This window comes from Cuculus canorus, chromosome 28, assembly GCF_017976375.1.
Source record: "Cuculus canorus isolate bCucCan1 chromosome 28, bCucCan1.pri, whole genome shotgun sequence".
NCBI lineage: Eukaryota > Metazoa > Chordata > Aves > Cuculiformes > Cuculidae > Cuculus > Cuculus canorus.
In genome coordinates, this window is record NC_071428.1 from 1,660,802 (window position 1) to 1,675,103 (window position 14,302).

The following is a 14,302-nucleotide window of genomic DNA, read 5'->3' on the forward strand; positions in this document are numbered from 1 at the left end:
GGGGGGCACCGTGGGGATGAAGGGCCACGAGGATGGAGATGGGGGCACCGTGGGTATGGAGAGACCACAAGGATGGAGATGGGGGCACCAAGGGACCGAGGGCACCACAAGGATGGAGACCGGGGCATCATGAGATGGGGCCATGGAGGGGAGGGGGGCACCATGGACCTGGTGTTGAGGGCACCATGGGGCTGGGGGCACCACAGTGTTGGGCCTGAGGACACCATGAGGATGGGGGTGCCCTAGGGATGGGGGCACCATGGGGATTAGGACATTGTGGGGATGGGGACAACACGGGGATAGGTGAGGACACCATAGGGATTGGGACAACATGAGGATATGAACAGGAGCGCCGTGGGGCTGAGGGCACCACAGGGATGAAGATAGGGGTATCTTGGTCTGAAGGCACCATGAGGACAGAGATGGGGCACCATGAGGCTGAGGGCACCACGAGGATGGAGATGGGAACCCCATAGGGCTGGAGGCACTGCAGGGACGGAGATGAGGGCATTGAGGGACTGGGGCACATCGTGGGGGTGGAGATGGGACACCGTGGGTCTGGGGGCACCATGAGGTTGGGACGACCATTGGGTGCCGGACACCATCTCAGCACTTTGGGCCATCAAGAATCGGGTGCTTTATTCACCACTCCTCACCCACCCCAATGGCTCCCACCTTCCGCCGCGTTGCGGAGGTTCCAGCCATGTCCCCAGAGCCTGGCGCCGTGTCCTCGCTGCCGCGTGGCACTACCCTGCCCTCACTGGGCTCCACGCTTGCTGCCACGTGGCTTCTCCGTCATCACCTCCTCCAGCTCCGTCCCACTGCTCTCGGGCTCATCCTGGTAGCTGTAATCCAGGCTTGGGAGTGGACGGGACAAAAGTGGGGTTGGGGACAAGGATGGGGTTGGGGCCAAGAATGGGGTTGGGGACAAAAGTGGGGTTGGGGCCAAGGATGGGGTTGAGGACAAGGATGGGGTTGGGGACAAAAGTGGGGTTGGGGCCAAGGATGGGGTTGAGGACAAGAATGGGGTTGGGGACAAAAGTGGGGTTGGGGCCAAGAATGGGGTTGAGGACAAGAATGGGGTTGGGGACAAAAGTGGGGTTGGGGCCAAGGATGGGGTTGAGGACAAGAATGGGGTTGGGGACAAGGATGGGGTTGGGGACAAGAATGGGGTTGGGGCCAAGGATGGGGTTGGGGACAAAAGTGGGGTTGGGGCCAAGGATGGGGTTGAGGACAAGAATGGGGTTGGGGACAAAAGTGGGGTTGGGGCCAAGAATGGGGTTGGGGACAAAAGTGGGGTTGGGGCCAAGAATGGGGTTGGGGCCAAGGATGGGGTTGAGGACAAGAATGGGGTTGGGGACAAAAGTGGGGTTGGGGCCAAGGATGGGGTTGGGGACAAAAGTGGGGTTGGGGCCAAGAATGGGGTTGAGGACAAGAATGGGGTTGGGGACAAAAGTGGGGTTGGGGACAAGGATGGGGTTGAGGACAAGAATGGGGTTGGGGACAAAAGTGGGGTTGGGGCCAAGGATGGGGTTGAGGACAAGAATGGGGTTGGGGACAAAAGTGGGGTTGGGGCCAAGGATGGGGTTGGGGCCAAGGATGGGGTTGAGGACAAGGATGGGGTTGGGGCCAAGGATGGGGTTGGGGCCAAGGATGGGGTTGAGGACAAGGATGGGGTTGGGGCCAAGGATGGGGTTGGGGCCAAGGATGGGGTTGGGGCCAAGGATGGGGTTGGGGCCAAGGATGGGGTTGGGGCCAAGGATGGGGTTGGGGCCAAGAATGGGGTTGGGGCCAAGGATGGGGTTGGGGCCAAGGATGGGGTTGGGGACCAGCGCCGGGGCCATCGCCGGCACTCACCTGTGGAACGAGCTGTCCTCGCTGTCCCTGTCGCTGCTTTCCTCCTCACTCTCTCCGCTCGCCTCCTCCTTCAGCCGGGCGAGCAGCCGGGCTGCCAACTCTCGGGGTAACCGCCGGCTGCCCCCCCGGCCCCTCGCCACCTCGTGGATGCGCTGCCGCAGCCGCCGTCCTCGCTCCTGACCCCGCAGCGCCCGCACGGCGCCCACCCACAGAGCCAACGTCTCCTCGTCGCTGGAGTCCCTGCGGGGACACGACGACGAGGGAAGGGGTGAGCTGCAACCCAACCCGCCGCATCCATCCCTCGCTCCTCAGGGTGTGGTGGGCTCCATGCTTACATCTCCTCGTCCTCGTGGGCCTCGTAGCTCAAGGGGCCCATGCAGACGGAGCAGATGTTGCGCAGAGTTCGGTAGCAATCGCTGCAATAAAGCCCTGAGGAAAGCTCAGTGTGAACCTCATGAAGGTCCAACAAGGGCAAGGTCCTACCCCTGGGTTGGAGCAATCCATGGTTGCAATACAGGATGGGCAACGACGTGATTGGAGGAAGCCCTGAGGAGAAGGACTTGAGGTGCTGGAGGATGAGAAGCTCGATATGAGACAGCGATGTGCGCTCGCAGCCCAGAAACCATCCGTGTCCTGGGCTGCATCCAGAGAAGAGCGTCCAGCAGGGAGGGAGGGGATTCTGCCCCTCTGCTCCGCTCCGTGAGACCCCACCTGGAGCCCTGGGTCCAGTTCTGGAGTCTCCAACATAAGAAAGATATGGAACTGTTGGAACGGGTTCAGAGAAGGTCATGGAGATGATCTGAGGGCTGGAGAACCTCCTGTATGAGGACAGGCTGAGAGAGTTGGGGTTGTTCAGCCTGGAGAAGAGAAGGCTCCGAGGAGACCTTAGAGCAGCTTCCAGTATGGAAAGAGTCTCCAGGAAAGCTGAGGAGGAACTTTTTACGAGGGCCTGAAGTGATGGGATGAGGGGGAATGGTTCTAAATTGGAAGGGAGAAGAGTTAGATGGGACATTAGGAAGAAATTCTTCACGATGAGGGTGGGGAGGCCCTGGAAGAGGTTGTCCAGAGCAGTGGTGGCTGCTCCATCCCTGGAGGGGTTCCAGGCCAGGTTGGATGGGGTTTGGAGCCTCTGATCCAGTGGGACGTGTCCCTGCCCATGGCAGGGGGTTGGACTGGATGACCTTAGAGGTTCCTTCCAACCCAACCCATCTCATGATTCCATGAAAATGGGGCTGTAAGAAGGTGAGAGATATTTTGGGTGATGTCCCCAGCGTAGGTGAGCTTCTACCTTTGCACCTGGGGGTGATGCATGCGATGAAGTCGGGCTGTTCTGCCACCTCACACGTCAGGCATTGTCTCTTCCGGATGCGCAAGACTTGAGCCACGCGGGTAAAGAGAGACAACCTGCGGGCAAGGACCTGATGCTCCAGGGGGACAATGTCCCCCCTGGAAGGGTGGCATTGCCCTTTTGCAATGCCCAGTAAGGCACTTATAGGATCAGGATGGCTCCAACCCCATGGTTGCACCCCCAGGGGATCTTACTTGGCCACGAGGAGGAAGACGTTGCCCTCCGCGGCGTCGCCTTTGCGCCCCATGACCGTTTGGCGCAGGGCACGCGCCAGCCCTGCCCGCCGCGCCAGGATGGTGCTGTGGAGAAAGATTGTGCGCTCCTGGCACGAGAAAGATGGGGTGAGGACACGGGGCTGCTGAGGGGGTGCAAGCGGAGGAGGATGGTGGTTCCTAACCTGCTCGCGCTTCGGGTAGTAGGCGGCACACACCACCCGGCGCAAGCGTGCCACGTAGGAGCCGAAGACGGCGATGAAGAGGCAGATGCCGTACAAGAGTCCTGGTGAGAAAGAAGACGAGGGTCACACAGGGGTGATCTCCACTTCATCCATCTCCGCCCAACGTCGCACGCGGCGGGCGCAGCAGCTCTGCTCACCCATGCTGAGGTAGGTGCCGTAGTCGGGCTCCACGGGCCGCGGGATGCAGCTCTGCGACAGCACCGTGAGGTTGCCCTGCTGGAGGACATCGAAAGCAGAGACCAAGTCCCGGAAGATTTCGCTGGTGTAGCCTTCTCCTTTGACGCTGATGGCCATCACCTCCGGTGCTGGGGGGCAAACGGCTCAGGTTTGAGAATGGGGCACCCACCACCCTAAAACTCCAACCAACAACAGCACCCACGGCCATACGGGTGCCGCTCACCCCTGGCGACGATCTCCCCTTTCAGCTGGTGCCGTATGAGGTCGAGCAACCAGAAGAGGCTGTAGTCGGCCAGAATGACGCTGAACCCCAACACCATGTGGCGCAGGACCCACACCAGCTGCAGCCCGTACCGGCGCTGCTCCTGCCGCGACAACAACAGCCCGACTGGACGGGAGCGGGAGCACCGTGAGGTTGTGCCATGCCAGGACCTTCTGGTTGCCCACCGTGGGGTTGGTCTGGGGGATGTCCCACCCCGCCCGGGACAGGGCTGACCTGGGGAGATGTAACGACCCTTCTCCCAGTTGGTGAGGGGCAGCACGGTGGCTTTGCGCTGCTCTGTGAGCTGCTGGTCCAGCTCCATGAAGCGCTGCGTGATGTAGATGTTGTCGAAGGTGTCGTCCCGCAGGTAGCGGCGATGGTAGCGCAGTGCCCTGGGGACACGGATGGATGCTGGGCACCGGCAAGTTGGGTCCCCATCCCCACCGGAGACTGGAGTGGGATCCCAGGCCGCTCACTGGAAGTATGTGTAGAAGATGACCCAGAAGGAGATGGGGACGTTACTGGGCTGGGGACATTGTAGGGCTTGAGGACATCATGGGGCTGAGAACATCACAGGGTTGAGGACACAACGGGGTTGAGGACATCATGGGGCTGAGGACATCACAGGGTTGAGGACACCACGGGGTTGAGGACATCATGGGGCTGAGGACATCACAGGGTTGAGGACACCACGGGGTTGAGGACAGCATGGGGCTGAGGACATCACAGGGTTGAGGACACCATGCGGTTGAGGACATCATGGGGTTGAGGACACCACGCGGTTGAGGACACCACGCGGTTGAGGACATCATTGGGTTGAGGACGTCACGGGGTTGAGGACGTCACTGGGTTGAGGACACCACGCGGTTGAGGACATCACAGGGTTGAGGATGCAGGGATGGAGATGGGGACATTGAGGGACTGGGAAGACCATGAGGTTGGGGGCACGGCAGGGATGGAGCCGAGAGCACTGTGGGGCTGAGGGTACCACGACGTTGGGACCACTGGCACGCAGGGTCTACATCCCCACCAGAGAAGAGCGAGACCCCATCCCACTCACTGGAAGTACATGTAGAGGATGACCCAGAAGGAGATGTGTGTGAAGAGCCCCAGGACCCGGTGCAGGGGCCGCAAGCGTTGGCTCACGTCGTCCATGATGTCCAGGGCCACCTCGCTCAGGGTCTTGCTGGAGTTGAGGCTGATGTTGAAGTGATGCTCGGCCGAGATGTTGAACTCGAACTCCTGACGGACATGGTCCAGAGCGCCTGTGAGAGCTGTGAGGGTGACCAGGGGCTGAGGGGTGCTCGGGGGTCAGGGTGAGAGCCAGGAGGGGATGGGGGGCAGCCAGGGACTCCCCAACCCAACTGTGGCACCAGGATACTCACGGTCTGCGACGTTCCTCTTGAGGAACTCCTGGATGTAGTAGGGGACGACGCAGAAGAGGGTTCCAACTGTGGAGAGAGGGCTAGTCTGAGCCAAGATGGGCAAGGTGATCCACCACCACAGGTGATCCACCACCACCCAACGCTGCAGAAGGATAGGGATGGCAGAGATCCACCACCATCCAACGTTGCAGAAGGACAGGGATGGCAGAGATCCACCACCACCCAACGTTGCAGAAGGACAGGGATGGCAGAGATCCACCACCACCCAACGTTGCAGAAGGACAGGGATGGCAGAGATCCACCACCACCCAACGTTGCAGAAGGACAGGGATGGCAGAGATCCACCACCATCCAACGTTGCAGAAGGACAGGGATGGCAGAGATCCACCACCATCCAACGTTGCAGAAGGACAGGGATGGCAGAGATCCACCACTATCCAACGTTGCAGAAGGATAGGGATGGCAGAGATCCACCACCATCCAACGTTGCAGAAGGATAGGGATGGCAGAGATCCACCACCACCCAACGTTGCAGAAGGACAGGGATGGCAGAGATCCACCACCATCCAACGTTGCAGAAGGACAGGGATGGCAGAGATCCACCACTATCCAACGTTGCAGAAGGACAGGGATGGCAGAGATCCACCACCATCCAACGTTGCAGAAGGACAGGGATGGCAGAGATCCACCACCACCCAACGTTGCAGAAGGACAGGGATGGCAGAGATCCACCACCATCCAACGTTGCAGAAGGACAGGGATGGCAGAGATCCACCACCATCCAACGTTGCAGAAGGACAGGGATGGCAGAGATCCACCACCATCCAACGTTGCAGAAGGACAGGGATGGCAGAGATCCACCACCACCCAACGTTGCAGAAGGATAGGGATGGCAGAGATCCACCACCACCCAACGCTGCAGAGGACAGGGGCCCACTCACGGTTGGCCAGCCTGCAGAGAGACTTGAAGGGAACGATGACGTAGCAGAGGAAGTAGAGGAAGGGGATGGTGCGCTCGCAGCTGTCCTTGGCGTCATCAAAGAGGAGCACACAGCGTTGGTAGGGCTGGCCCAGCTCGCGGTTGCATATCTTGCCGATGTTCACCAACCACAGCCAGACGTTGCGCACGGCTCGGGCTGCGGACAGGAAGCAGGTGTTAGGTGACAGAGACAAGGACAGACCAAGATGGGATGGGAAGAGGTTCTGGAGTCAGGGAGAACCTTGGGGACACCAAAAATAGGAGGCAAGGAGGTGCTGGAGCCAGGAAGACCCTCAGGGACCCACACTCACCGACATAGGTGACTGAGTCTGTGATGGAGTGGAAGAACTTGCGGATGCGGTCACCCACCGCCTTGGCTTTCTGGGCAATGTCCTTGATTTTGGCCAACATATCTGTGGAGAAAGGGGACCCCTGACCATACCCCAAGAGGAAAGGGCAGCTGGGGGGCAACCAGCGTTGCTGGGGGAATCTGCAGTCCCGCTACCTCGACGAATCACAGAATCATGGAATGGTTTGGGTTGGAAAGGACCTCAAAGCCCATCCAGTCCAACCATCTACCATGGGCAGGGACACCTCCCACTGGATGAGGGGCTCCAAACCCCATCCAACCTGGCCTTGAACCCCTCCAGGGATGGGATCTGGGGCTTCTGGTGGACATCAAGATGGAATCATGGAACCATGAGATAGTTTGAGTGGGAAGAGACCTCAAAGCCCATCCAGTTCCAACCATGGGCAGGGAACCCTCCCACCGGCTCAGGGGCTCCAAACCCCATCCAACCTGGCCTGGAACCCCTCCAGGGATGGGACAGCCACCACTGTTCTGGGCAACCTGGGCCAGAGCCTCCCCACTCTCATTATGGAGGATTTCTTCCTAACATCTACTCTAAATCTTCCCGTCCCAAGTTCAAGCCACCTCTGAGCCCCTCCTCTGACCCATCAGCGGCTCCCGGGCGCGTTGGAGCTTCTCAGCCGTCTGGTTGAGGGCGAGCTCAGCCCCACACGACAGTGACTCGGCGGTTTGGGAGAAGTTGTGCAAGATGTTGGTGCAAGGACCCTGCACGGCCATGCCCAGCGCCAGCAGCAGCATCAACATCTTCCCCTCATCTGTGGGAACGGGAGATCCTGGGGCTCAACTGGGAGCCAGCATCATCGCCACCCTGGCGCTCCTGATGGTGGGACCCACAGCTCCTTACTGGTGAAGATGTAGGGTAGCGACAGCAGCACGGTGATCCGCGCCTTGACGGAGAAAGCCATGCCCAAGCCCAGCCCGGCGGCCAGGCTGGACGTGGTGACCAGGCAGTACCAGATGTTGTGGCCCTGCGCCAGCAGCACCAGAGCCCCGTACAAGCTGGCCAGGACCATGCCAAACACGAAGGCACCGGCGCTGCGGGCCAGCTCCCACAGCTTGCTCTCCGTCTCCAAGGGGTGCATCTTGGATCGCCATGCCGTCTTCCACCGGCTCTTCAGCCCACGCAAGGCTCTGCCCAACGCTGAGGTCCACCCCATGTTGGGTTGAGCTCTTCCAAGTGCTTCCTGGTGCTCCTCTAGGCTCCTGGTGGGATGCTCAGCTCACTATGCGCTGGGTTTCAGGTGTGAATCTCGCCGTAACCGGGGGAGCATCTCATCGTAACTGGGGGAGCATCTCATCGTAACCGGGGGAGCATCTCGCCGTAACCAGGGGAGCATCTCGCCGTAACCAGGGGAGCATCTCGCCGTAACCAGGGGAGCATCTCACTGTAAATGGGAGAGCGTCTCGCCATAACTGGGGGAAAATCTCACCATAACTGGGGGAGCATCTTGCTGTAAGCGGGAGAGCATCTCGCCGTAACCGGGGGAGCATCTTACCGTAACCAGGGGTGCATCTCACCATAAATGGGGGAGCATCTCGCTGTAATTGGGGGAGAACCTCACCTTAAGTGGGAGAGCATCTCACCGTAACCAGGGGTGCATCTCACCGTAACCAGGGGTGCTTCTCACTGTAAATGGGAGAGCGTCTCACCATAACTGGGGGAGAATCTCACCTTAAGTGGGAGAGCATCTCACCATAACTGGGAGAGCAACTCACCGTAACCAGGGGTGCATCTCACCGTAACCAGGGGTGCATCTCACCATAACTGGAGGACCATCTCACCATAAGTGGGAGAGCATCTCACCCTGACTGGGGGAGAATCTCACCATAACCAGGGTTGTCTCTCACCGCAACTGGAAGAGCATCTCACCCATAACCAGAGGTCCATCTCACCATAACCAGAGGTGCATCTCAGTGTCAGGGGAACACTCTACCGTCAGACACTCAGCCATGAAACCGGTGCTGGCTCCTAACTGGGAGGTCTCATCTGGGACAGAAGCACATAGGAGGCAGAAACCACCCAACACAAGTGAGTTCCCTTCCCACCCCGCTCCCAGGCAGTGCTGCCCGCGGGCGGCAAGAGAAGCCGGGGCTGACGCTTCCCTCCTCACCCAGCCCTGAAGCGAGCAGTGGTCTCGCTGCTGCCCGTCCCGTGCAGCCGGTTCCTCTGGAGCCAGCCGCACCAGTACCGTGGCAGCAAGTTCTTCCTGGGTGCCGCCTTCGGGACCCTCCTCGGCCTCGGTGAGTGCACCCGGTGCCGGGTACGGTGTAGAGGGGGTGACGGCATAGGGACTCAGCCCATTTGGGGGTGTTTCAGGGCTCTGCCAGCTCCTCATCGTCCCCCTGGACATCACGGAGGAGCGCAAGATGCAGATCTCGTGTGTGCTGGCGGGTGAGGATGGGGCTGGGAGGGACGGTGGGGCTCTCCGAAGCCCCACGGGGGGCGTTTGTCTGCAGGACCGTGGGTTCAACTTTCCTTTCCCTACAGGGGTGACCACCTTGGGTTGGGCCATATCCCCCCACTTTCGCTGCACCAGCCTGCTCATGATCCCCAAGTTCCTGGGCAAGGAGGGTCGGGTCTACGTCCTCTCCTTCGTCCTCGCTGCCATCTACAACGGTAGGGGTCTTCCCATCATCCCCATCATCCCCAACCGCGCGCCGAGGGCCGGTAGGGGCTGAGCCAAGGCTGTTGGCCCCAGGGCCGGTGACAAACACTTGGCACAACCTGGAGGAGGTGACACGCTCCATGGGCTGCGTGGCCGAGATGCAGGTCAACCACAGCCGCCACCTCTGGCAAATGTCGACGGCCCCTCTGCGTGGGATGTTGGACAACATGGTGGTGAGCTTGGGGGGCCGGTGTGGGACCTGTGGAATATGGGGGATGCAGCAGGGAGTTGGCGTTGAGCTTGTGTGTCCTTCTCCCCGGCAGCGGAGCGGGGACAACCTGGATGCTGAGGTGAAGGACATCGCGCACGCCTTCGTGGAGCTGAATGAGGAGGTGGCCAGCGACACGGGCTACGTCCTGCGGCAACACCAGAACCAGAACCACCAGCCGGTCCTCAGCACGCAGGAGATGTACGAGAAGAAGACCAAGCTGCGCTGCGAGTGTGAGCGGGGCAGGCGGGAGGCTGGCAGCGTGCGGGGTGGGCAAGGGATGGAGTTCCTGCAGCCGCATCACCTTGGATGGTGCTCACGGTGCATGAGGGGTTGATGACTCCTTCCCCCTCCAGATGTGATCGAGTTGGGTATGCGGCGGTGCCGGGAGTGGTTCAGTGAGAAGTACGACGCTTGCATGGACACGGTGTATGTGCCCCTCATCAACCACTTCCTCTGCCTGCCCATGAAGACGACGTTCGTCTGCAACATTGTCAAAGGTGGGTGATGCTCAAGACCCCAACCCTGTCCTCCCTCGACGGAGTGGCTCCGATTCTGCCCCTCGTGGCCCCTGGGATGGCAATCGCAGCCTATGCCAGGGTGATGCGTGGTGTTCCTGGCTTTGCCGGCACCGATCCTGCTCCATCCATACAGTCATGCACACCTGGTGCACGAACAACATCCCCGTGGACAGCAACTTTGGGCAGATGTATGACCAGGTGAACGACACCGTCAACAGTTTCAGCCAGGACTTCAGCGCCAGCGTGGTCGTCGAGGTGGGTGCTGATCCCTTGAACCCAGGGCCAGGGCAGGGGATGGATTCTGCCCAGCCACACGGCACCTCTGTCGCAGGAAGAGAGCCGTGAGATGCTGATGGGCATCAACGTGTCGGCGGAGGTGCTGATGGAGGAGGTGACCTTGCACCTGCAGCAGCACAGCACCTACCTGGCCAAGGCCATCTCCATCTTCAGCTTCCTGCTCTCCTTCACCTTCCTCCTCGTCTTCATCTCGTGAGCTTTTGGGATGGGGAGATGCGGGGGCACCCCTGCGTCAGTCACCGGGCATGGAGGGGTGGGGGCTTTCTTTGGTCCTGGGGGGCACAAAGACAAAGGGGGGACCCTGAGGGGCTGAAGGACCCCTCACCCTTGCCAGGTCTTTCTTCTACACCAAGAAGTACTGCCAGGACATCCGCTTCGACAACATCTACATCACCACGTACTTTCGCCAGATCGATGCCCGCCGCAGGAAGCAGGTGAGGGAGCAGAAGAGGTGGTGAGAAGTCCCCCCCACCCCCGGTTTGGGGGGGGGTGGTCCTGGGGGGCTGCGCTGAGTCACCCCACTCTTTCTCTCCCAGCAAAAGCGGACGCTGCTGCCTCTGCGCCGGGCAGAGATCTCGGACGTCATCTTCCCCTGTCGTTTGGCCATACAGTCACCTGAGAGGAAGAACATGGTGAGGAGATGGTGGAGGGTTCTGGGGGGGTGTGGGACAGGGCTGGGGGACAGGTGGTGATAATCCCTGCTTCCTGCAGGTGCTGGAGCTGCTGGAATGTATCCCACCTCTCCTTCTCTTCCTCCTCATCTGCAGCCTGGACCACGTGCTCTTCACCATGCTCAGCATCATCCAGCAGCACTCCTACACCCAGTACTCCTTCTACAGTGAGCTTCCAGCCCCACAGCGCCAGGGGGGCAGCCCCCAGCCCCACCACAAAGGTGTCTCCTCCTTCCACCCACCTCCCCACTACCTCAACCCCACCCCGCAGGCAGCTACCACCTGTCCGTGCACGTGATGGGCAAATCGCTGATGGCACGGCTCTTGCGGAGCACCATCGGTGCCCTCAACGCCTCCTCTACCACCCAACTGGAGACATCCAACATCGGTGAGGTCCCTCAAGGGACAAGACCACCACTCCTCATGTCCACGCCCTGGTGGCCCTACTGGGGTGGCTCAGCACTGCCACCGTGTCCCCAGCTTGCTTGCCACGTCCGCGGGGCATGACGAGGGAGCAGTACGTGAGGAGCTGCCTGCCCTTGGTCGCGTTGGTCTTGCTCTGCTTGGTCCAGGTCTACACCTACCGCTTGCGCCGCGTTATCGCTGCCTTCTATTTCCCCAAGGTGAGCGGCAAAACCGGTGTGCCAGGCACAGCCCAGCCAAAAGAGCCGGTTTTGGGGTGGGTTGGTGTCCCCTGGTCACCTCTCATGGTGTTGGTTGGCCCAGCGGGAGAAGAGCCGGGTGCTCTACCTCTACAACAAGTTGCTGCAGCAGCGGCTGAGCTTCATCCGCCGGCAGCAGAAGCGCATTGCCCAGCGGGCATCGCAGCCGCCGGGACTGGTGAGCAGGGATGGGACCACACCAGGGTGCCATGGGGGGCTTTGCTGCCCCCCGATCCCGGCTTTGCTCCCCCATGGGTTGACCACTCAGCCTCAGGTCACCTCCATCCCCATCCCAGGGGACGTTGTTGCTGCAGTGGTGCCCGTGCCTGCGCCGCTGCATTCGCCGGAGCTGCACGGTGTGTGGGGAGCCCAAGACCCCCCGGGATCGCATCTGCTCCGCACCCGCCTGCGGCGCCTCCTACTGCGGGCAGTGCTGGAGGGAGGCCGGCAGCGTCTGCCTCGCCTGCAGCCCCGCGCTCCACGGCTTCTCGCAGGACAGCAGCGAGGAGGACGTCTGGTACGACGATGCATGAGGTGCCCGGCAATAAAAGTTGTGTTCAAAGAGTAGTGGTGAATGGAACTCAATCCAGTTGGGAACCGGTCACACACGTGGTGCCTCCGGGGCTCTGGGTTGGGCCAAGTCTGTCTAATAACTTCATCCACGATGTGGACAAAAGGGCTGGAGTGCTCCCTTAGTCAGTTTGGAGATGAAACCAAGCTGGGAGAGAGTGTGAAACTGCTGCAGGGTAGGGAGGTTCTGCAGAGGGATCCAGCCAGGCTGGATCCATGGGCTGGAGGGCAGGAAGGCTCTGCAGGAGACCTGGATGCGCTGGAGAGGTGGCCAAGGCCAATGGGATGAGGTTCATCCAGGCTTGTAGGAGCAAGGCTGGGATCGTCCCCCTGGATGTGGCGCTGGTGGGGCCACACCTTGAATCCTGGGTTCAGCTTTAGGCCCCTCACTCCAAGAAACACCATGAGGGGCTGGAGCGCATCTGGAGAAGGGAACGGAGCTGGGAAGGGGCTGGAGAACAGGGGTTGTGGGAGCAGCTGAGGGCTCTGGGGGTGTTTAACCTGGAGAAGAGGAGGCTGAGGGAGACCTCATCGTTCTCTGCAGCTCCTGGAAAGGAGGTTGGAGCCAGGCAGGGGTTGGGCTCTGCTCCTAAGGAACAGGTGAATGGATGAGAGGGAATGGCATCAAGTTGTGCCAGGGGTTTAGATTGGATATTAGACATTGGGTGGGGGTCTCTGGAGCCCAGGATGGAGAAGGTGGGGGTCTCTGGATCCGGGATGGAGAAGGTGGGGGTCTCTGGATCCTGGGATGGAGGAGGTGGGGGTCTCTGGATCCGGGATGGAGGAGGTGGGGGTCTCTGGATCCGGGATGGAGAAGGTGGGGGTCTCTGGATCCCGGGATGGAGGAGGTGGGGGTCTCTGGATCCGGGATGGAGAAGGTGGGGGTCTCTGGATCCGGGATGGAGAAGGTGGGGGTCTCTGGATCCCGGGATGGAGGAGGTGGGGGTCTCTGGATCCACGATGGAGAAGGTGGGGGTCTCTGGATCAGGGATGGAGGAGGTGGGGGTCTCTGGATCCCGGGATGGAGGAGGTGGGGGTCTCTGGATCCGGGATGGAGGAGGTGGGGGTCTCTGGATCCGGGATGGAGAAGGTGGGGGTCTCTGGATCCGGGATGGAGAAGGTGGGGGTCTCTGGATCCAGGAGGGAGGAGGTGGGGGTCTCTGGATCCGGGATGGAGAAGGTGGGGGTCTCTGGATCCCGGGATGGAGGAGGTGGGGGTCTCTGGATCCCGGGATGGAGGAGGTGGGGGTCTGTGGATCCGGGATGGAGAAGGTGGGGGTCTCTGGATCCGGGATGGAGAAGGTGGGGGGTCTCTGGATCCGGGATGGAGAAGGTGGGGGTCTCTGGATCCGGGATGGAGGAGGTGGGGGTCTCTGGATCCGGGATGGAGAAGGTGGGGGTCTCTGGATCCGGGATGGAGAAGGTGGGGGTCTCTGGATCCGGGATGGAGGAGGTGGGGGTCTCTGGATCTGGGATGGAGAAGGTGGGGGTCTCTGGATCCGGGATGGAGAAGGTGGGGGTCTCTGGATCCCGGGATGGAGGAGGTGGGGGTCTCTGGATCCGGGATGGAGGAGGTGGGGGTCTCTGGATCCGGGATGGAGAAGGTGGGGGTCTCTGGATCCAGGATGGAGAAGGTGGGGGTCTCTGGAGCCCAGGATGGAGAAGGTGGGGGTCTCTGGATCCCGGGATGGAGGAGGTGGGGGTCTCTGGATCCGGGATGGAGGAGGTGGGGGTCTCTGGATCCAGGATGGAGAAGGTGGGGGTCTCTGGAGCCCAGGATGGAGAAGGTGGGGGTCTCTGGATCCCGGGATGGAGGAGGTGGGGGTCTCTGGATCCGGGATGGAGGAGGTGGGGGTCTCTGGATCCGGGATG

The 14,302-nt window shown here is 60.9% G+C and overlaps 2 protein-coding genes across 2 annotated transcripts; one reads left to right on the top strand and one right to left on the bottom strand.

The window, feature by feature from the left end:
- Positions 1–757: 757 nt before the first annotated feature.
- DCST2 (DC-STAMP domain containing 2) lies at positions 758–7,896 on the bottom strand. Its single transcript, XM_054050628.1, has 15 exons — positions 7,680–7,896; positions 7,420–7,590; positions 6,777–6,878; positions 6,428–6,622; positions 5,487–5,552; positions 5,162–5,375; positions 4,336–4,493; positions 4,063–4,227; positions 3,800–3,967; positions 3,603–3,703; positions 3,400–3,527; positions 3,146–3,261; positions 2,193–2,286; positions 1,858–2,097; positions 758–857 (listed from the first exon to the last, which is right to left on the bottom strand). The coding sequence occupies exons 1-15, from the start codon at positions 7,846–7,848 to the stop codon at positions 758–760; spliced, it is 2,187 nt and encodes a 728-aa protein (XP_053906603.1). The 5' UTR covers positions 7,849–7,896.
- Positions 7,897–8,785: 889 nt separating this feature from the next.
- On the top strand, positions 8,786–12,834 carry DCST1 (DC-STAMP domain containing 1). The gene is made up of 16 exons (XM_054050629.1): positions 8,786–8,864; positions 8,951–9,076; positions 9,153–9,227; positions 9,324–9,452; positions 9,535–9,674; positions 9,765–9,942; positions 10,066–10,209; positions 10,364–10,485; positions 10,562–10,719; positions 10,862–10,961; positions 11,064–11,159; positions 11,239–11,365; positions 11,470–11,586; positions 11,679–11,821; positions 11,925–12,038; positions 12,157–12,834. The coding sequence occupies exons 1-16, from the start codon at positions 8,786–8,788 to the stop codon at positions 12,391–12,393; spliced, it is 2,085 nt and encodes a 694-aa protein (XP_053906604.1). The 3' UTR covers positions 12,394–12,834.
- The last annotated feature ends 1,468 nt before the right edge of the window (positions 12,835–14,302 follow it).